Consider the following 24,088-nt stretch of genomic DNA (forward strand, 5'->3'; position numbering starts at 1 on the left):
TCAAAAGATGACCCTCACCTCTTTTGATACGCCTATAAATTCCCTTGTTATGCCCTAGTAGATATTTCAGCCTATTATTCATCCATTTTGAGTCATTTCTATTTAATCTAATTTCTTTATACGGAATAAACGTTCTTTGAGCCTCATGTAGAGTGTTCAGAAAACTGTCATATTGATAGCTGTCTTCGTTACCCCAGTCAAGAAATGATAAGTGTTCTCTAAGCCCATCGTAATCTGCTACCTGGAGTTTACCTGGAGAGAGTTCCGGGGGTCAACGCCCCCGCGGCCCGGTCTGTGACCAGGCCTCCTGGTGGATCAGAGCCTGATCAACCAGGCTGTTGCTGCTGGCTGCACGCAAACCAACGTACGTGCCACAGCCCGGCTGATCAGGAACCGACTTTAGGTGCTTGTCCAGTGCCAGCTTGAAGACTGCCAGGGGTCTGATGGTAATCCCCCTTATGTATGCTGGGAGGCAGTTGAACAGTCTCGGGCCCCTGACACTTATTGTATGGTCTCTTAACGTGCTAGTGACACCCCTGCTTTTCATTGGGGGGATGTTGCATCGTCTGCCAAGTCTTTTGCTTTCGTTGTGAGTGATTTTCATGTGCAAGTTCGGTACTAGTCCCTCTAGGATTTTCCAGGTGTATATAATCATGTATCTCTCCCGCCTGCGTTCCAGGGAATACAGGTTCAGGAACCTCAAGCGCTCCCAGTAATTGAGGTGTTTTATCTCCGTTATTCGCGCCGTGAAGGTTCTCTGTACATTTTCTAGGTCAGCAATTTCACCTGCCTTGAAAGGTGCTGTTAGTGTGCAGCAATATTCCAGCCTAGATAGAACAAGTGACCTGAAGAGTGTCATCATGGGCTTGGCCTCCCTAGTTTTGAAGGTTCTCATTATCCATCCTGTCATTTTTCTAGCAGATGCAATTGATACAATGTTATGGTCCTTGAAGGTGAGATCCTCCGCGATGATCACTCCCGGGTCTTTGACGTTGGTGTTTCGCTCTATTTTGTGGCCAGAATTTGTTTTGTACTCTGATGAAGATTTAATTTCCTCGTGTTTACCATATCTGAGTAATTGAAATTTCTCATCGTTGAACTTCATATTGTTTTCTGCAGCCCACTGAAAGATTCGGTTGATGTCCGCCTGGAGCCTTGCAGTGTCTGCAATGGAAGACACTGTCATGCAGATTCGGGTGTCATCTGCAAAGGAAGACACGGTGCTGTGGCTGACATCCTTGTCTATGTCGGATATGAGGATGAGGAACAAGATGGGAGCGAGTACTGTGCCTTGTGGAACAGAGCTTTTCACCGTAGCTGCCTCGGACTTTACTCTGTTGACGACTACTCTCTGTGTTCTGTTAGTGAGGAAATTATAGATCCATCGACCGACTTTTCCTGTTATCCCTTTAGCACGCATTTTGTGCGCTATTACGCCATGGTCACACTTGTCGAAGGCTTTTGCAAAGTCTGTATATATTACATCTGCATTCTTTTTATCTTCTAGTGCATTTAGGACCTTGTCGTAGTGATCCAATAGTTGAGACAGACAGGAGCGACCTGTTCTAAACCCATGTTGCCCTGGGTTGTGTAACTGATGGGTTTCTAGATGGGTGGTGATCTTGCTTCTTAGGACCCTTTCAAAGATTTTTATGATATGGGATGTTAGTGATATCGGTCTGTAGTTCTTTGCTGTTGCTTTACTGCCCCCTTTGTGGAGTGGGGCTATGTCTGTTGTTTTTAGTAACTGTGGGACGACCCCCGTGTCCATGCTCCCTCTCCATAGGATGGAAAAGGCTCGTGATAGGGGCTTCTTGCAGTTCTTGATGAACACGGAGTTCCATGAGTCTGGCCCTGGGGCAGAGTGCATGGGCATGTCATTTATCGCCTGTTCGAAGTCGTTTGGCGTCAGGATAACATCGGATAGGCTTATGTTAACCAAATTTTGTGGCTCTCTCATAAAAAATTCGTTTTGATCTTCGACTCTCAGTCTGGTTAGCGGCTTGCTAAAAACTGAGTCATATTGGGACTTGAGTAGCTCACTCATTTCCTTGCTGTCATCTGTGTATGACCCATCTTGTTTAAGTAGGGGCCCAATACTGGATGTTGTTCTCGACTTTGATTTGGCATAGGAGAAGAAATACTTTGGGTTTCTTTCGATTTCATTTATGGCTTTTAGTTCTTCCCGCGATTCCTGACTCCTATAAGATTCCTTTAGCTTGAGTTCGTTGCTTGCTAATTCTCTGACCAGTGTCTCCCTACGCATTTCAGATATATTGACCTCTTTTAGCCGCTCTGTTATTCTTTTCCGTCGCCTGTAAAGGGAGCGCCTGTCTCTTTCTATTTTACATCTACTCCTCCTTTTTCTTAGAGGAATAAGCCTTGTGCATACATCGAGTGCCACCAAGTTAATCTGTTCTAGGCGTACGTTGGAGTCTGTGTTGCTTAGTATATCTTCCCAGCTTATATCGGTTAGGACTTGGTTTACTTGGTCCCACTTTATGTTTTTGTTATTGAAGTTGAATTTGGTGAATGCTCCCTCGTGACTAGTCTCATTATGTCGGTCTGGGGCTCCACGCATACATGTCTGAACCTCAATTTTGTTGTGATCTGAGTATATTGTTTTTGATATGGTGACATTTCTTATCAGATCATCATTGTTAGTGAAGATGAGGTCTAGTGTATTCTCCAGTCTAGTAGGCTCTATTATTTGTTGGTTTAAATTGAATTTTGTGCAGAGATTTAAAAGCTCGTGTGAGTGTGAGTTTTCATCAGAGCTGCCTCCTGGTGTTATTACTGCAACAATATTATTTGCTATATTCCTCCATTTTAGGTGCCTTAAGTTCAAATCCCCCAGGAGCAAGATGTTGGGTGCAGGAGCTGGAAGATTTTCCAGACAGTGGTCAATTTTTAACAGCTGTTCCTGGAATTGCTGGGATGTTGCATCCGGAGGCTTGTAGACTACCACAATGACTAGGTTTTGGTTCTCGACCTTTACTGCTAAAACTTCCACTACATCATTTGAGGCATTTAGCAGTTCTGTGCAAACAAGTGACTCTGCAATGTACAGGCCAACCCCCCCCTTTTGCCTGTTCACTCTGTCACATCTGTATAGGTTGTAACCTGGGATCCATATTTCGTTGTCCAAGTGATCCTTTATGTGGGTCTCAGTGAAAGCCGCGAACATTGCCTTTGCCTCTGCAAGCAGTCCACAGATGAAAAGTATTTTGTTGTTTGTTGCTGGCTTTAGACCCTGTATATTTGCAAAGAAGAATGTCATCGGACTGGTGGTATTGTTGGTACTGGGGGGGGGGGATTTTTTTTCCGGCATTAGTATCTGTATCTGTTGGTTTGGAGTGGAGGCCATCGACTGTGGTTCCACTCCAGGAATGACTGGATTTGGTGTACGATTTCTGCCATTTCCTGCCAGTTTTTTCTCCTTCCTGGCACTAAAAAACCTCTCCCTCTTGAGTGGCTGTGGCTACCCAGGTTTTCCCATGGCCTGGATGTTTTGTATCTTTTTGTACCCTTTAGATGGTATGCCTGGCAATTTAAGTTATAGCACAGTCTTTTCTGTACTGAAGAGGTACACATTTCAGGGTGAAAAAGCTTACAGGAAGGGAGTTTGCATTTTCCTGTTGTCATATGGGCATGGCATTTTCTAGGGTGGTCATAGTTGCACGTCCCGTCTGTTTTTCCAGATTTTCCATGTCTGCAGATACCAAGTGCATAGCATGTGCACAGGCTTGGTTTCCGTTTGCCTTGGGTTTCTGTGACTGTATTCCCTGTTGGTGCATGTTTCCCTGTCTTATTCCTATCCTCTCTAACACCAACAATGGAGCTCCCACCAGTTGTTTTTGGTAATATATCCTCACTATAGCTAGTGGAATCCTCTTGTTTGCTATTTCCTGTGGTATTTCTAGTTTGCAATATTGGTTTTATCTTATCTTTGACTACACTTGTTTCCCCACTACGGCTCCTGTCCCCTATGAGGTCATTTATATGTATTCCTTCCTGCGTATAATTCCCGACTACCTGGACAAAATCTCCAGCTTCACCATTACTGTCTCCCAGGACAGCACCTCCAGCTTCACCATTACTGTCTCCCAGGACAGCACCTCCAGCTTCACCATTACTGTCTCCCAGGACAGTACCTCCAGCTTCACCATTACTGTCTCCCAGGACAGCACCTCCAGCTTCACCATTACTGTCTCCCAGGACAGCACCTCCAGCTTCACCATTACTGTCTCCCAGGACAGCACCTCCAGCTTCACCATTACTGTCTCCCAGGACAGCACTATCAGCCCCACATTTACTGACTACCAGGACATCACCTCCAGCCTTACAGTTTCTGATTACATGGCCAGTATCAAGGGCAGTACCATTCAGCCCAGACTTTTTATGTTCCCATCTGTTGTAGAAAGCTTCCAGGTTGTCTATGAAAGCAGCTTTGACGTTATCCTCTTTTAATACCCTTGTGATTTTAGTCCACAGATTTTCCTCATTTGGGCATACCCAAAAACACTTCCCTGTTTTAATACTGCTTGTAGCTAGTTCTTGGATATCTGCACAAGGGGCGTGACACCAATTTCCACAAAAATGACAATTTATCCATTTGGAAGCCCGTTTGTTTGATTGACTGCAGACTATACAGAGCTTCATAATGATTTGAGTGGTTGATTTACTGTAATTCTACTAGCAACCTCTTGAATACTCTATTAATAACCTCCTTAAATGAAGCTCTAGCTATTTGTATTTCTATTTCTAACTAATTGGACAGCTTACCGTGTACGTTCCTGATTTGTATTTATTGTTTGTGTTGTGTCTGGGACTGTTACTGAGTTATCCCTACTATCATACTTCCATTCAATGCTAAATGTAATTGATTTGTGGTCACTAGCACCCAGTTCCTCTGAAACTTCTAAATTATTAACAAGGGATTCATTGTTTGCCAGAACTAAGTCAAGCAGGTTATTACCCCTTGTACGTTCTGTCACAAACTGCTTCAAAAAACAATCCTGAACTACTTCTAAGAAGTCGTATGATTCTAAATTCCCAGTCAAGAAATTCCAATCAATATGACTAAAGTTAAAGTCTCCTAGAATTACTACATTATCGTGCCTTGTGGCCCTAACAATTTCCTCCCATAGTAGTCTCCCCTGGTCCCTATCTAAGTTTGGGGGACGGTATATCACACCTAAAATTAATTTTTCATGCCCCTCTGAAAATTCTATCCAAACAGACTCTGTATGTGTTACTTCAGACTTAATACCCGTTTTTATGCAACAGTTCATTTGCAAGTCTCACTCAAATCCAACCCCTCCCACTCATGTACTTGTCCAACCTAAATTTGAAACTACCCAGAGTCCTAGCCTCAATAACCCAACTAGGTAGACTGTTCCACTCATCAACTACCCTATTTCCAAACCAATGCTTTCCTATGTCCTTTCTGAATCTAAACTTGTCTAATTTATATCCATTACTGCGGGTTCTCTCCTGGAGAGATGTTCTCAAGACCTTATTAATATCCCTTTTATTAATACCCATCTTCCACTTATACATTTCGATCATGTCTCCCCTCATTCTTCGTCTAACAAGTGAATGTAATTTAAGAGTCTTCAATCTTTCTTCATAAGGAAGATTTCTAATGCTGCATAATCAAGGTGAGGCCTTACTAATGATGTATAAAGCTGCAGTATAAAGTCTGGACTTCTGTTGCTTACACTTTTTGATATAAATCCCAATAATCTATTTGCCTTATTATGTACGCTTAGGCACTGCTGTCTTGGTTTAAGCATGCTGCTCACCATAACCCCCAAGTCCTTTTCGCAATCTGTATAGCTAAGTTCAACATTATTTAACTTATAAGTGCTAGGGTTATGGACACTCCCGAGCTTCAGAACCTTGCATTTATCTACATTGAACTGCATCTGCCACTTTTCTGACCAAGAATAGAGTTTGTCTAAATCCTCATGAAGTTCCCTAACATCTACGTTTGAATCAATTATCCTACCTATCTTTGTGTCATCGGCGAATTTGCTCATATCACTAGTAATACCCTCATCAAGGTCATTGATATATATTATAAACAACAACGGGCCCAAGACTGATCCCTGTGGAACCCCACTTGTTACAGATCCCCACTCGGATTTAACCCCATTTATGGACACTCTCTGCTTCCTGTTTGTGAGCCATGACTCGATCCACGAAAGCACTTTTCCCCCAATGCCATGAGCTGCCACTTTCTTTAACAGTCTTTGGTGCGGAACTCTATCAAAAGCCTTACTAAAATCTAAATAAATAATATCAATATCTTTATCGTGATCAACAGCCTCAAAAGCTTTACTGAATAAAGTTAATAAATTAGTTAGACAAAACCGGCCTCTCGTGAATCCATGCTGAGTATCATTAATCAAGCTATGCTTATCAAGATGGCTTTTTATAAACTCGGCTATAATTGACTAGTAATTTTCCTACAATTGAGGTCAGGCTTATTGGGCGGTAATTTGACGGTAACGACTTGTCCCCTGCTTTAAAAATAGGAATTACATTAGCCATCTTCCACATATTAGACACTACACCTGTTTAAAGAGATAAATTAAAAATATTAGTTAATGGTTCACAGAGTTCCATTTTTGCATTCCTTAAGAACCCTTGAAAAAACCTCATCAGGACCCGGCGACTTATTTTGCTTCAGTCGGTCTATCTGCTTCACAACCATTTCACTAGTGACTGTGATGTTGCATAATTTATCTTCTTCTGGCCCACTAAAAAAATTATTGATTGGAATATTGTTAGTGTCTTCCTGTGTAAAAACCGAGAGAAAATATTTTTATTATCACACCGGCCGATTCCCACCAAGGCAGGGTGGCCCGAAAAAGAAAAACTTTCACCATCATTCACTCCATCACTGTCTTGCCAGAAGGGTGCTTTACACTACAGTCTTTAAACTGCAACATTAACACCCCTCCTTCAGAGTGCAGGCACTGTACTTCCCATCTCCAGGACTCAAGTCCGGCCTGCCGGTTTCCCTGAATCCCTTCATAAATGTTACTTTGCTCACACTCCAACAGCACGTCAAGTATTAAAAACCATTTGTCTCCATTCACTCCTATCAAACACGCTCACGCATGCCTGCTGGAAGTCCAAGCCCCTCGCACACAAAACCTCCTTTACCCCCTCCCTCCAACCCTTCCTAGGCCGACCCCTACCCCGCCTTCCTTCCACTACAGACTGATACACTCTTGAAGTCATTCTGTTTCGCTCCATTCTCTCTACATGTCCGAACCACCTCAACAACCCTTCCTCAGCCCTCTGGACAACAGTTTTGGTAATCCCGCACCTCCTCCTAACTTCCAAACTACGAATTCTCTGCATTATATTCACACCACACACTGCCCTCAGACATGACATCTCCACTGCCTCCAGCCTTCTCCTCGCTGCAACATTCATCACCCACGCTTCACACCCATATAAGAGCGTTGGTAAAACTATACTCTCATACATTCCCCTCTTTGCCTCCAAGGACAAAGTTCTTTGTTTCCACAGACTCCTAAGTGCACCACTCACTCTTTTTCCCTCATCAATTCTATGATTCACCTCATCTTTCATAGACCCATCCGCTGACACGTCCACTCCCAAATATCTGAATACGTTCACCTCCTCCATACTCTCTCCCTCCAATCTGATATTCAATCTTTCATCACCTAATCTTTTTGTTATCCTCATAACCTTACTCTTTCCTGTATTCACCTTTAATTTTCTTCTTTTGCACACCCTACCAAATTCATCCACCAATCTCTGCAACTTCTCTTCAGAATCTCCCAAGAGCACAGTGTCATCAGCAAAGAGCAGCTGTGACAACTCCCACTTTGTGTGTGATTCTTTATCTTTTAACTCCACGCCTCTTGCCAAAACCCTCGCATGTACTTCTCTTACAACCCCATCTATAAATATATTAAACAACCACGGTGACATCACACATCCTTGTCTAAGGCCTACTTTTACTGGGAAAAAATTTCCCTCTTTCCTACATACTCTAACTTGAGCCTCACTATCCTCGTAAAAACTCTTCACTGCTTTCAGTAACCTACCTCCTACACCATACACTTGCAACATCTGCCACATTGCCCCCCTATCCACCCTGTCATACGCCTTTTCCAAATCCATAAATGCCACAAAGACCTCTTTAGCCTTATCTAAATACTGTTCACTTATATGTTTCACTGTAAACACCTGGTCCACACACCCCCTACCTTTCCTAAAGCCTCCTTGTTCATCTGCTATCCTATTCTCCGTCTTACTCTTAATTCTTTCAATTATAACTCTACCATACACTTTACCAGGTACACTCAACAGACTTATCCCCCTATAATTTTTGCACTCTCTTTTATCCCCTTTGCCTTTATACAAAGGAACTATGCATGCTCTCTGCCAATCCCTAGGTACCTTACCCTCTTCCATACATTTATTAAATATGGAAGAGGGTAAGGTACCTAGGGATTGGCAGAGAGCATGCATAGTTCCTTTGTATAAAGGCAAAGGGGATAAAAGAGAGTGCAAAAATTATAGGGGGATAAGTCTGTTGAGTGTACCTGGTAAAGTGTATGGTAGAGTTATAATTGAAAGAATTAAGAGTAAGACATTTCATTCTCTTTGTCAGTAAGATGTCCAAAGTTATTTTTAAGGGGACCTATCTTATCTCTAACTTTTGTTCTAAACACCTGGAAAAAACTTTTTGGGTTAGTTTTAGAATCCCTAGCAACTTTAATTTCATAGCCCCTTTTAGCTTTTCTTATCCCCTTTTTAATATCCCTCTTAATGTCAATATATTGATTCAAAAGATGACCCTCACCTCTTTTGATACGCCTATAAATTCCCTTCTTATGCCCTAGTAGATATTTCAGCCTATTATTCATCCATTTTGAGTCATTTCTATTTAATCTAATTTCTTTATACGGGATAAACGTTCTTTGAGCAGCATGTATAGTGCTCAGAAAACTTTTATATTGATAGCTCTCTTCGTTACCCCAGTCAACAGATGATAAGTGTTCTCTAAGCCGATCGTAATCTGCTAAGCGAAAATCTAGGACTGTTACTGAGTTATCCCTACTATCATACTTCCATTCAATGCTAAATGTAATTGATTTGTGGTCACTAGCACCCAGTTCCTCTGAAATTTCTAAATTATTAACAAGGGATTCATTGTTTGCCAGAACTAAGTCAAGCAGGTTATTTCCCCTTGTAGGTTCTGTCACAAACTGCTTCAAAAAAACAACCATGAATTACTTCTAAGATGTCCTATGATTCTATATTCCCAATCAAGAAATTCCAATCAATATGACTAAAGTTAAAGTCTCTTAGAATTACTACATTATCGTGCCTTGTGGCCTTAACAATTTCCTCCCATAGTAGTTTCCCTTGGTCCCTATCTAAGTTTGGGGGACGGTGTATCACTCCTAAAATCAGTTTTTCATGCCCCTCTAAAAATTCTATCCAAACAGACTCTGCATGTGCTACTTCAGACTTAATACCCGTTTTTATGCAACAGTTCAAGCGATCTCGGACATACAATGCCACCCCACCCCCCTTCCCGATACTTCTATCTACTTGGAACAATTTAAAACCCTGAATGTGACATTCCGCAGGCATGTCCCGACTTTTTGAATTAAACCACGTCTGAGTTATGGCAAATACATCAATGTTTCCTGCACTAGCAACTAATCTCAATTCGTCCATCTTATTCCTAGCACTACGGCAATTAGCATAATATACATTGAAAGACTCCTTTTTCTTTACCCTTCCTGCTCATTTCTGTTTTTTTACTAAACCTATTACTGTCCTTATCACCTAGTGTCACTGGCTTTTCAATATTTACCTCGTTCTGCTTATTACTAGTTCGCCTAGAGCTCATAATATTACTAAACTGGGACTTCACCGTTTTCCTGCCAAAACCCATACCACTAACTATTCCGCATTTTCCTTGCAGTATTTGTTCAGCCAGCAATTGACTCCAATTGCCCTGGACAACAATTCATTTCCAACTCCTCTCCTTGGCAAAATACCACATATGACAGGGTTCCCACCCTCCTATTTTTATTGCTGACCTATACCTGCTAATCAGGTCCTCACTCCTACGTCTGCCAACATCATTGCCTCCAGTAGTGAGACAGATAATAGGATTCCTCCCATTACCTCTCATGATGTCATCCAGACGGCTAACAATATCCTCCATCCCAGCCCCAGGAAAGCAAACTCTGTCTCCTGCTCCTGTCCTTCAAGCAGAACTCCCTATCCATGTATCTAACTTGGCTATCCCCAACAACAACAATATTCTTACCTTCCTTGGTGTCGTTCGTCGTGACGTTCCCAGTAGTTGACTCACATTCGTCGGGTAGCACCCAGAATGCGTTAGATGTTTCCACAAGAGTTTCCACAACAGTCTCTTTCCTCTTCATCGTTTCCACCTTTCCATTCGTCTTCTTGATCGTCAACTTCGTTCCATGCTGTCCAGCCACTGACCAGTTTCCCTTCTTGACTTGACGACTCATAACAGGAGGACTACTACGAATCTTCTTTTCCTCGGTCAGTCGCCGAATCTCCATCTTCACCATCCTCAATTCTTCCTTAAGCTGTTGGTAAAGTTGCTCGATGGAGGGCATCTTGGTTCAGTCCGTAGAGAGCACACTCGACACGTCCTCACTGAGCTAAGTACAGGTGACCTCTCGAATAAGTTAAAAAGAGAAACTTTCATTTTTCTTTTTGGGACACCCTGCCTTTGTGGGATACAGCCGGTGCATTGAAAGATGTATATATAATATATATATATATATATATATATATATATATATATATATATATATATATATATAAACATTATATGCAAAGCAACCACTGTGAAAGAATGAAATTCCAAACGCTTTCGTGACTACTCACATTATCAAGGAACAATAAAAGTGATGCATCAAAGTAAGGCATATAAAGGGTCTAGACCACACCTCACCATCACATCCCACAACAAAGCAACACCTGATGCACGACTCATAAGAAAGAGAACACTGCAGAACGAGAACAATGCTGACGGATGTGTCTATAAGATTCCTTGTGAAATTTGCGATAAAGTTTATTACAGTCAAACTGGTAAAAGTCTCGAACTAAGATTAAAACATAAATATAGCATTAGAACTGGACAAGATTCCAATGCTCTATTTATTCATATGAGAGATTTTAACCATCCAATTGATTTTCAAAAAGTTGAGAAAGTTGTATCAAGCAAGTCTATGGTCGACAGGAATATAATCAAATCTTGTTTCATAAAAAACAGTTTTGACAATAATATGAATATTTCCTTTGGTTTATATAAATTAGATCCATTTATAATTAATAGAATTTGAGAAGAATTTAATAATACACTGGATAAATAATAAATCTTAATTCTTGGGTAGAATAGTTTGTTCGTGGGTTGCGTGAAGGACCTGTTTAGTTGGGCCAGCGGGCCTGCTGCAGTGTTCTCTTTCTTATGAGTCGTGCGTCATGTGTTGCTCTGTTGTGGGATGTGATGGTGAGGTGTGGTCTAGACCCTTTATATGCCTTCCTTTGATGTATTGTTTTTATAGTTCCTTGATAATGTGAGTAATCACGAAAGTGATTGGAATTTTATTATTCTTTCACAGTGGTTGTTTTGCATATTCTGAAATCACCTGTTTACTGTGATCTCATTGCACACACACACACACATATTATATATATATGTCGTGCCGAATAGGCTGAACTTGCGATCTTGGCTTAAATAGCAACGTTCATCTTGCCATATAGGACAAGTGAAAACTTGTGTATGCAATAATTTCACCAAAATCATTCTGAACCTAACGAAAAAAATATATTTCACTGTGTTTGTTTAATATTAAATTACTGTAAACAAATCTAAAATATATTTAGTTGGGCTAGGATAAAATAAATTACTATTGTTATAATAAGGTTAGGTAAGTTTTCTAAGATTCTTTTGGTGCAAAATTATAAATTTTTACATTAACATTAATGAAAAAAATATATCTTTAAATGTATAAGAGAAAATTTTAGAAAGGACTTAATTTTAAATGAGTTCTTGCTAACTGACCAGTTTTACATATTCGGCACGACATTATATATATATATATATATATATATATATATATATATATATATATATATATATATATATATATATATATATATATATATATATATATATATATATACATTCTGCTATTAACTGTATGAATATCATAGTTGCAATGGTAGTTGATATAAATTTATTTTATTTGAGGTATTAATAATTACTTGAGATTAACTCAAAAACTTTCCCACAGATTGGAGCGACAGATCCTGGCACTATTGGCTGGGGGATGTTAGCCTTATTAATTGGAGTCGCCTTCAGAATAGCTACTTCGTTCGTTGTGGTGATGGGCGCTTCCTTGACAGCATGGGAGCGTTTATTCATTGCCATTGCATGGCTTCCCAAGGCTACTGTTCAGGTATGAATATTTAGTAATATTAGTGAGTTGTTGTTTTTGAAGCAGTGTCCTTGTTCAGTGTTCCAGGACTCGGGTTTGATTCTGGGATGAGTGAAAACATTGGACATTTTTGGTTACACTTATTGCCCCTGTTCACCTTCCATTACGTACATACCTGGGTGTTAGTTGACGTAGTGAAGGAGGTGCTTGTTACCAGTCTTAGAAGCACGGTATTATTATTACAATCAAGGGGGAAGCGCTAACCCCATAGGATTATACAGCGTCTGTGGAAGGTATTCAGGTTTAATTCAAGGAACTGGAGCACAGATCCAATACCCTAGATCAAGAGCCCCTCACCAGCATCAAGGAACCTTTAAAAGTAGTTTTACAGGATTTTTAATTGATAACAATCCTTGGAGAACGTAATGTCTTCACAATAAAATGTCATAACACGCATTGTTTTATATATGTACATGAAGATTAGGGCAAATGAAGAACTATGACAGGTTAACAAGGCTGAAAGTGTAAATTTTAAGGTGTAAAAAAAAAAGGAAAACAGAAGCTTAAATATTGTATAACATTGTTAGAAACCTTATTAGTGACAGTGTGACACTCTACACTGATTTTGTTTTATCTTCATAATACTTTTGTTAAAAATAATGAAGATAATATACTATTAATATGTTTTATTTTTTTATTAACGTATCGGCCGTTTCCCATCAAGGAAAGGTGACCCGAGAAAGAAGAAGCTCTTTCATAATCATTCACTCCATAACTGTCTTGCCAGAGGCGTGCCCACACTACAGTTAAAAAAACTGCAACATATCATCCCCCCTCCTTCAGAGCGCAGGAACTGTACTTCCCACCTCCAGGACTCGTGCTCAGCTTACCTGTTTCCCTGAATCCCTTCATAAATGATACTTTTCTGTCACTCCAAAAGCGAGGCAAGTCATAGAAACCATTTGACTCCACTCGCTCCTATCTAAAACGTTCATGAACGCTTCCTGGAAGTCCCTTGCACCCAAAACCACCTTTACCCCCTCTATCCCAACTTTCCTAGGCCGATCCCTGCCCCGCCATCCTTCCACTACAGATTTATACGCTCTCCAAGTCATTCTATTTCGTTCCAACCTTTCAAATGTCCGAACTACCTCAACAACCCTTCATCAGCCCTCTCGATAACACATTTAATAACCCTGCACCTCTTCCTACTTTCCAAACTACGGATTCTCTGCATTATATTCACACTGCACATTGCCCTCAGATACATCTCCACTACCTCCAGCCTTCTCCTTGTTCCAACATTCACCACCCTTGCCTCACACCTATATGAGAGAGTTGATATAACTATACTCTCATTTATTCTCCTCTTTGCTTCCTTGGATAATTTTCTTTGACTCCACAGACTTCTCAGTACAAAACTCATATTTTTCTCTCGTCAATTCTATGATTCACCTCGCCTCTCAGAGACCCATCTGCTGCCAAGTCCACTCCCAGATATCTGAATAAATTCACTTCTACCATACTCCCTCTCTCCATCTAATATCCAGTCCTTCACTACCTAAATTTTTGGTTATCCTCGTCACCTTACTCTTTCCTATATTCACTTTTAATTTTCTTCTTTCACGTCCATCAACCTCTGCAACTGTTATCAGCAAAAAGCAGCTGTGACAACTCCCACTTTATATTAGCTTCTTCATCTATCAGTACCTCTTGCCAACACCCAAGCATTCACTTTTCTTACTACCGCATCTATAAATATATTGATCACACATCTTTGTCTAGGATCTACTTATACTTGCAAAAAAATGTCCCTCTCCTATATACTCTAACCGAAGCCTCATTTTCCTCTTAAAAACTTTTCACTGCTCTCATTAACCTACCTTCTATTCCATACATTTGAAACATCCTCCACATTGATCTTCTATACACCCTATCATACGCCTTTTCCAAATAAATGCAACAAAAACGTCTTTACCCTTGCACAAATACTCTTCACCCATATGTAAACACTTGGTCTACACACCTCTTACACTTACTAAAGCCACCCTGTTCATTTGCGATCCTGCTTTCCATTTTTACTTTTAATTCTTTCAATAATAACTCAAACCTACACTTACCAGGTATACTCAACAGGCTTATTTCCCTATAATTTTTACTTTTTGTCCCCTTTGCCTTTATACAAAGAAACTATGTATGCTCTCTGCCAGTCTCTAGGTGCCTTCCCTTCTTTCATACACTTGTTAAATAAGACACCATTTCAAAAGCATATCCTCACTTGCTTTTAACATTTGTGTGCTATACCACATTTTTTTCTGCTCACTGCCTTATGCACCTCCCCCACACTCACAACTGGTTCTTCCACACTCCTTCAACACCTTATAATTCCCTGCAAAATGCACTAAATGCCAGGTTTCTTAAACTCAACATTTAACGGTTCCTCAAAATATTCCCTCCATCTTCCCAGTACCTCTAACACTCCATCTCATAACTCTCAACTTATTAATCTCACTCCGAAACTGTTTTTTTTTTATTCTCGACAAAATTTGTCAATTGCATCTCACCCACACTTTCATTTGCTCTCCTTTTACATTCCTTCACCATTCTCTTCACCTGTCTCTGTCTCTCCATATACTACACCCTCCTTGTATTACTTCTACTCTCTAAAAACCTCTCATATGCTAACTTTCTTTCTCTTTCCCTCATTCCACGAATCGCTCTTCTTCACTCCCACACCCACTTTCCCATAACTACAAACTTCTGCTGAACACTAACATTACATTCTTAAATCTACTCCATACGTCTTCATTGAACATTGACTGAGGTTTATATAGAAAACGGTCTGGTAACAGGTAATATGTATTTTTAGAAAAAAAATATAAATAAGTTTAAAAGATATGATACAAAGCGTAATGACATTAGTTTGCTGAACTATCTATTTGTAGATAAAAGACTGATGGGTAGACATCAGGATGTACATGTTTATAGAGGAGCCACATATATATCTGATCATTTTTAAGTTGTAGCTACAAGGAGAGTAAAAGATAGATGGGATACAAGGAAAACTAAACCAGCAAGTAAGAAAGAGGTGAAAGTTTATAAACTAGAGGAGGAGGCAGATTGACTAAGATATAAACAACTATTGGAAGAAAGAGAGCCTAGTGAGAGTATAGGCAATGATGTTCAAGAGGTGTACGGTAGCTCTAAAAAAAAAAAAAAGAAAGTGTTAGACTATTCAGAATTTTGTAGTTACAGAAAAGTGGGTGCAGGAAGCAAGAAGAGCGGTTGGTAAGGGAGAAAGTTAACACATAAGAACATAAAGAAGGAACACTGCAGCAGGCCTACTGACCCATGCGGAGCAGGTTCATGCCCCCCCCCCCGGATTAGCCCAATGACCCACCCAGTCTGGTCACCTCCACTCAAGGAAGGAGCACGGCACCTGACCAGCAGCACAGGCTAGTCAGGTCCAATTTACACCCACCCACACCCACTCATGAATTTATCAAACCTATTTTTAAAACTACACAACGTTTTAGCCTCAATAACTGTACTCGAGAGTTTGTTCCACTCATCCACAACTCTGTTACCAAACCAGTGCTTTCCTATATCTGAATCTGAATTTTTCCAACTTGAAACCATTGCTGCGAGTCCTGTCTTGGCTGAATGCTATTTACATCCCCTTTATTTACTTCGATCATATCCCCCCTAAACGCCTTTCGAGAGAGTGCAGATTGCCCTCATTCTATCCTCGTAGGGAAGCTGATACAAGGGATCATCTTTGTCATCCTCCTCTGTACGTTTTCCAGAGCATTTATATCCATTCTGTAATACGGTGACCAGAACTGTGCAGCATAATCTAAATGAGGCCTAACCGAGGATATATAGAGTTGAAGAACAACCTGAGGACTTCTATTATTTATACTTCTAGATATAAAGCCAAGAATTCTGTTAGCTTTATTGCGAACACTAATGCACTGTTGCCTTGGTTTTAGATTACTGCTAACCAGAACACCTAAATCCTTTTCGCAATTAGTAGTATCAATATCTACATTATTTAGTTTATATGTCGCATGGTTATTTTCCTGTCCAACATTTAGAACTTTGCATTTGTCTATATTAAACTGCATCTGCCACTTTTCCGACCATTGCATCAGTCTATTCAAATCATCCTATAGTGCTCTAGTGTCCTCATTAGAATGAATTGGGCGGATTATTTCGGTGTCACCAGCAAATTTGTTTATGTTGCTATTTATTCCCTCATCTATGTCGTTTATGTAAATTGTGAACAACAACGGGGCCAACACTGACCCCTGTGGAACACCGCTTGTGATGTGCTTCCATTCTGATTTCTCCCCATTTATGCAAACTCTCTGCTGCCTATTTGTCAGCCATGCCTCTACCCAGGAAAAGATTTCTCCTCCTATTCCGTGTGCCTTAAGTTTCCTCAATAGCCTCTGATGTGGAACTCAATCGAAAGCCTTACTGAAGTCCATATACACAATATCATATTCATTACCAAGATCTACCTCCTCAAACACCTTAGTGAAAAATGTTAGTAAATTCTTAAGACAGGAACGCCCCTTTGTACAACCAAGACTAGGCTCCTGCCTCTCCACCAGCCGGACTCGCTGACGAAAGGAAGCATTGAAAACACGAAACAAATATTGAAGATAAAGACACATGTGCAACAGTTGGGCATCTTAATTCATGAAAGTTTCGCCTACACAGTAGGCTTCTTTAGTCTAATACAAAAGGAGCAGTTTTAATGAAATAAAGATGATGTAATCAGCCCATCAACCTTGGAGAAAATGTATTTGAGGTGGTCAGTCCCTCAGCCTGGAGAAGAGTTCAGCTCCATGGTCTGGAACGATTTCGTGGTGACCATACAAAATATGATGACCAACACAATATGTGTTAACCAACACAACATGTTACACTAAATCAGCCATAGATAGTAGACAGCCGACAGTGTGTCGTGCCACACACATTCGTGTCTACTCCGCACTTTGCAGTGTCGTTATAGAGAACATCTTTGTGCTAGCAACAAGTGTCCCAGTGATCGTATAGAGTGAAACTCTACACTTCTGTCAACTAATCAAGCAATTACTAGCATTCTGTTAGACAAACAATAGGAAATAATGTAAAGTGAGTGCCAGAGATCTGGGAACATTTGAGAGAGAGAGAGAGAGAGAGAGAGAGAGAGAGAGAGAGAGAGAGAGAGAGAGAGAGAGAGAGAGAGAGAGAATCAGCACTCCTGCCAAAGTGCAAAACATGTACCAGACTTTAAATAAAAAAATAGTAATAAGAGTCCATGTCAAACCCAGGAATTAGAGCTGTCTTTTTGCCTCTTTGCTTCAAATCTCGCTGTTTTCACATACCCTAGGTGATGTTCTATAATTTACCAATTGCTATTCGTTATTGAGTACTTGATAGCCTATTCTTCATCGAACTAGGAGAGAGGTCTTTACAAAGTAGAAGTGATAAAAGGAGGGAGGAGTATATGGAGAGAAATAGAGATATTAAGAGAGTGGTGAAGGAATGTAAAAGGAGAGCAAGTGAGAGTGGGTGAGATGTTATCAACAAATTTTGATGAGAATTTGATAGTTTTGAAGTGAGATTAATATACTGAGGAAGCCTAGGGAACGAATGGATTTGACAGTTTAAAATAGGAAAGGAGAATTATTAGTGAAAGAGTTAAAGGGCAGAGATGTATAACATCTTGTAGGAGTGAGGAAGAGCCAATTGTCGGTGGGGGGAAGGTGTGTGAGATAGTGAGGAGAATGAAAGGGGGTAAAACAACTGGTTTTGATGGGATAAAGTCAGAAATGTAAAAAGCAGGTGGGGATATAGTTTTGGAGTGGTTAGTGCTTTTATTTAATAAATGTATGGAAGAGGGTAAGGTACCTAAGGATTGGCAGAAAGGGTGCATAGTTCCTTTGTATAAAGGCAAAGGGGATAAAATAGAGTGCAAAAATTATAGGGTAATGAGTCTGTTGAGTATACTTGGTAAAGTGTATGGTAGAGTTACTATTGAAAGAATAAAGTGTAAGATAGTAGGATCGAAGATGAACAAGGAGGCTGTAGGAAGGGTAGGGGGTGTGTAGACCAAGTGTTTGCAGTGAAACATATAAACAGTATGAATTATGAATTTGGAAAAGGCGTATGATAAGGTGGATAGGGGGCAATGTGGCAGATTTTGCAAATGAAGGTTACTGAAAGAAGTGAAGAGTTTTTACGAGGATAATGAGGCTCAGGTTAGAGTACGTAGGAAAGAGGGAGATTATTTCCCAGTAAAAGTTGGCCTTAGACAAGGATGTGTAATGTCACGAAGGGTGTTCAGTATAAATATATATAGATGGGGTTGTAAGAAAAGTGATTGCTCGGGTGATGGGAAGAGGTGTGGGGTTAAAACAAAAACTCTAACACAGCGTGTGAGTTGTCGCTGTTGCTTTTTTGCCGAACACATTGTACTTCTGGGAGAATCTGAAGATGAGTTGCAGAGGTTGGTGGACGAGTTTGGAAGGGACTGTAAAGTAAGGAAATTAAAAGTGACACTAGGAAAGAGTAAAGTGATAACAAAAAAAATAGGTGATAAATTATTTGAGAGTGGACTTTTCAGCAGATGGGTCTATTAAAAACGAGGTGAATCATAGAAATGATGAGGGAGAAAAACGCGAATGGTGCACTGAGAAGTCTTTGGAGACGAAGAACCTTATCCATGAAAGCAAAGAGGGAAATGTATGAATGTATAGTTATACAAACGCTCTAATATGGGTGTGAGGCATGGGTGGTGAATGTTGTAACAATTAGGCTGGAAGCAGTAGAGATGTGTCTGAGGGCAATGTAGTTTAAGGAGAAATTGCAGGGTTACTAAAAGTAATATCCAGAGGGCTGAGGAGGGGGTGTTTTGGTGGTTTGGACAGTTAGAGAGGGTGGAACGAAACAGAAAGACTTGGAGAGCATATAAATCTGAAGTGGAAGGAAGGCGGAAAAGGGGTCGGTCTAAGAAAGGATGAAGGAAGAGGGTAAAGTAGGCTTTGTGTGTGAGGAGCTAGGACTTCCAGTTAGAGTGAGCAAGTTAGAAGATACTGGGTTCATGGAGGAAAAGTGATACACTTTTCAAGAAATGGGATTCCAGACTCATTGGTACCACCATGGACTCATGGGCAGCCACTTTCATGTTCCAGCACCTCACCTGGACATCCAGAGGGAAAATACTTGCTGGGTACTGGGCTCACGTCAAGCTTCGAAGGAGCTGGAGGAGAATTATAATTTTTGATATATTGATTTACTACACTAGAGGTGTACCCATAATATATATATATATATATATATATATATATATATATATATATATATATATATCAATGCACCACGCAGAAACAAGCGGGTATATACAGAGAAAGATCGCAGTTAGCAAGATTCGATACTGCTACTGAGAGACGGGCAAGATTCCCAGGCAGCGCTCTTATCCACTGAGCCACAAATGCCTCAAAAAGCTGGACAGCCTGGCTCACAAGCCAGGTTTCTTTCCCTGAATTCTCTCTGAATCCATGCTTGAGGCTCACTGATGTGCCCGGGCTGGGAAAGAAACATATATATCTCCAAGTAAGTCTTGGGATTTTACCTTTAATAGCAACGCATTTCTTGCCAAATAGGGCCAACGAAGATTTGTGTATGCAATAACTTCGCAAAAAAACATTCTGAATCTAACGAAAAAATCTATTTCATTGTGTTTATTATTAAATTATTCGAAACTTACATAAAATATATTTGGTTGGATTAGGCTAAATTTAATTGCGCTTGGTATAATAAGGTTAGGTAAGTTTTCTAAGGTTGTTTTGGTACAAAATTATTAAATTTTACATTAACATAAATGAAAAATAATATATCTTTAAAGGTATAAGCGAAAAGCTTAGATAAGACTTAATTTTAAATGAGTTCTTGCTATCTGACCAGTTTTACACACACACACACACACACACACACACACACACACACACACAATTATATATATATATATATATATATATATATATATATATATATATATATATATATATATATATATATATATATATATATATATATATATATATATAACACTAATCTCTGGCTGAAGGAGACTCGAATCTACGAACCTTGGAACAAGGTACGCAGTGCCATACCAGAGATCAGTGTTTGTGTATAATTCGCCTGCTCTTGCGAATTTCTTGCATTGTTAAAATCTCTAGTAAGGCTGATGCATACAAGGGATGAGATGAAAAGCTGTAAGCCTTCTCCCTGAAAGCTGGCTGCCTTGGATCAACGTCTAGCGCAAGCTGTACGCCAAGGTATTGGTCCAGTGTGGTGAGAATGGTATAGCACTGCGTACCTTGTTCCAAGGTTCGTAGGTTCGGGTCTCCTTCAGCCAGAGATCAGTGTTTGTGTATATTTCGCCTGCTCTTGCGAATTCCTTGCACACACACACACACATATATATATATATATTAATTTCCGGCCAGTCGCAGTATTGTTAATTGAAAACCCTCGTTCGTGGATGCATTAATATCTATACTGCTCGTTAAGACTGGCATTCTAAACGGGAGGACAATGAAATTAGCCCAGCAGCTTCCATTGTCACGTATGTGCTCGTATCAGGAGTGAATTGTCCAGTGGTACTGGTACTGGACACCTGATATTCGAAACATTGATGGCCGAGTGGACTAAGGCATCTCAGAATTTTGACAGGCTTCTTACGAGGCGAGTCTAATTCATCATGTTTTCTTGTCATTATAAATAACTAAAATAATTATTTAGTACATTTCTGCGTTAGGATCTAAAGATTCTTCTGTAGTAATGACTTTTTCTTACTTGAAAACAATTGATCTCATCATTGTATCTTCCGTGGCGGTTGAGGCTATAATATATGGCTTTCTTTACTGTTTTTAGGCTGCCATCGGCTCTCAGGCTCTAGATCACGTGCTGCAGCATGGTGGTGACGATATAGATCATATTCGGGGGCAACAGGTAAACGGATTTTTTTTTTTTCAATTTTACCTTCATACTGGAAGAAGATTTCTTTGTAGTTGAACAAAGAATATAAATTTAATTTGATTTCTTTGCTGTAATACAGAAAAACTTACACTTTCCCAAAAATTATTATATAGAGATCACTCAATTTTTACATTTTCTTTTTCAGGTTGTTACTTTAGCAGTCATGGCTATTTTATTAACTGCGCCTCTTGGGGCAGTAGCGGTCAGGTTCGCAGGTCCGAGGCTTCTTGCGAAATGCCAACCAAAACCTTAGGAAATGGTCCAGAAATTACTGTGTTGAGGAATTAAGGTAGCCAGTATTAGAATACCTATTTGGTATGGCCATTTTTTTCGTATCTCTCGCTGAAAATGTTTATTGCTACTTGTAATAAAGATCTACTTGTAATAAAGTTTGTAGAATTACCGACAATATGTAAAATAAAAGGACACAAGTGCAACTAATGTGAACCATACCCCCGGCCGGGATTGAACCCGCGGTCATAGAGTCTCAAAACTCCAGCCCGTCGCGCTACGGTCATAGAGACTCCAACGGGCTGGATGAGACTATGACCGCGGGTTCAATATGGTTTATTTGCAATCGTGTCATTACGACTTAAGTCAGGCAACTAATGTGACTTTTATTGTGGCAACGTTTCGCTCTCCAGGAGCTTTGTCAAGCCGGCTTGACAAAGCTCCTGGAAAGCGAAACGTTGCCACAATAAAATGTTACATTAGTTGCACTTGTGTCCTTTTACTTTACAATGATGTACTCATCATTTACAAGAATGGAGCAAAAGCCAACTATTTAAATAACATAGACATCCCGTGCTATGATCATTAATACAGTGATTTAGTTGCGTTAACATCAAGTCTGATTTGTATCCTTTCACCAGGTTGATCATTGAGACACGTGTAACAAACAGTAGGTTTCTTCATCCGAATGTATATGAGACAGCAAAAGCAGTAGAATGTGAAGACAATGTAATCAGTCCATCTTTGAAGACGTCATTTTGAGGTGGTCAGTCCCTCAGCCTGGAGAAGAATTTTACTCTATAGTCTGGAACAACGTGAAGCTGAGGTAACAAGTGGTCATGCCCGACCACTAGTTACGAGTGTGAAAGAAGTTAAGTGGGTTAGTCCCAGAAGGTTTTCTGCACTGCAACTCAGTGACAGTATTCTTACTACTAGTGGGCGCCGTCTCTCCTGTTGTCAACATTATCTACGCCTCACATTGACTCTATATAAGTCTCCATTCAGTTACTTCAAACTTACATTGTTCCAGATAACCAGCACATAGAATGAAACTTATTACGACGTTTCCGTCCTATTTATACCATTAACTAGTCACACAGAAGTGCGAAGGGAGGGGAGCCAGTATAAATACCAGAGGGACACAGAGCCAAGAGCAGAACAAAAGGAGGTAAAAGAAAAACAAAAATAGTGGTGGTGGTGGTGGTGGTGGTAGCAGTAACAGTAGTAGTAGTAGTGATAGTAGCATTAGTGCTAAGGAAAAAATGGTAGTAGTAATACTAGTGAAGGACAAATTTCACTTCACTCGTGACTTAACCTGATCCTCATCTTCTCCCAAGGTGAGTTCTGTCCTATGAGTTTTTACCTTGTGCTTTTGGTCCCACCCTCGTGAGTTATTGTCTCTCCTTCACTGCTTCTTCTCATTTTCTCTTGTCCTTAAACTACCTTCACTACTGCTACTACTACTATTGCCTATGCTAGTACCACCACCATTACCACAACTACTTCAACCACTGTTTCTACTACCTTGTCTCATTCTTCCGGCACCGCCCACTTGTGTATATACTGGCGTCCTTCCGAGTCAGGCCGAAACGTCGTCGTAAGTTTCATTCCTCTATGTGCGGGTTATTAGTGTATGAAAATAGGTCTAATAGAATTTCCTGGTTTGAGAATTTTAAACTATAAAAGAGAAGAAGTGTCGCTCCTCATTTAAAATTTCGCTTTAAATTCTTGTATTAGCATTAACTTGTTCAGTAAGATATTTAGCAGAACAACACACCATTGTTGATGTTGTTACACTGATGATGTATGAATGTCAACCATAACATTGTTTATACAGGAAACTTAATTAATCTGTGATGTAGTCAGTTCTTTAAAAGATTCGTCTTTATAGCATATAATGTAAATTGTGACTTTTTTACTAGATGAAACATTTACCTGTCACATTATATATATATATATATATATATATATATATATATATATATATATATATATATATATATATTTTTTCAACAAGTCGGCCGTCTCCTACCGAGGCAGGGTGACCCAAAAAGAAAGAAAATCCCCAAAAAGAAAATACTTTCTTCATTCAACACTTTCACCTCACTCACACATAATCACTGTTTTTGCAGAGGTGCTCAGAACACAACAGTTTAGAAGCATATACGTATAAAGATACACATCACTCCAAACTGCTAATATCCCAAAACCCCTCCTTTAGAGTGCAGGCATTGTACTTCCCATTTCCAGGACTCAAGTCCGGCTATATAAAAATAACCGGTTTCCCTGAATTCCTTCACTAAATATTACCCTGCTCACACTCCAACAGC

General features: G+C 39.9%; 1 protein-coding gene across 2 annotated transcripts in view; it reads left to right on the plus strand.

Annotated features, from left to right (window-relative positions):
- LOC128700227 (sodium/hydrogen exchanger 9B2-like) overlaps positions 1-23,884 on the plus strand; it is an 87,794-nt gene extending 63,910 nt beyond the window's left edge. The window contains exons 10-14 of one of the 2 annotated variants that reach the window (XM_070100818.1): positions 4,075-4,362; positions 12,348-12,512; positions 21,423-21,500; positions 21,673-21,816; positions 22,400-23,884. In XM_070100818.1, the coding sequence (XP_069956919.1) occupies positions 4,075-4,362; positions 12,348-12,512; positions 21,423-21,500; positions 21,673-21,780 (639 nt within the window). In that variant the 3' untranslated portion in view covers positions 21,781-21,816; positions 22,400-23,884. The remainder of the gene's footprint in view (positions 1-4,074; positions 4,363-12,347; positions 12,513-21,422; positions 21,501-21,672; positions 21,817-22,399) is intronic. The other variant, XM_070100819.1, reaches the window with a different exon arrangement.
- The last annotated feature ends 204 nt before the right edge of the window (positions 23,885-24,088 follow it).

Source organism: Cherax quadricarinatus, chromosome 74 (assembly GCF_038502225.1).
Source record: "Cherax quadricarinatus isolate ZL_2023a chromosome 74, ASM3850222v1, whole genome shotgun sequence".
Classification (NCBI taxonomy): Eukaryota; Metazoa; Arthropoda; class Malacostraca; order Decapoda; family Parastacidae; genus Cherax; species Cherax quadricarinatus.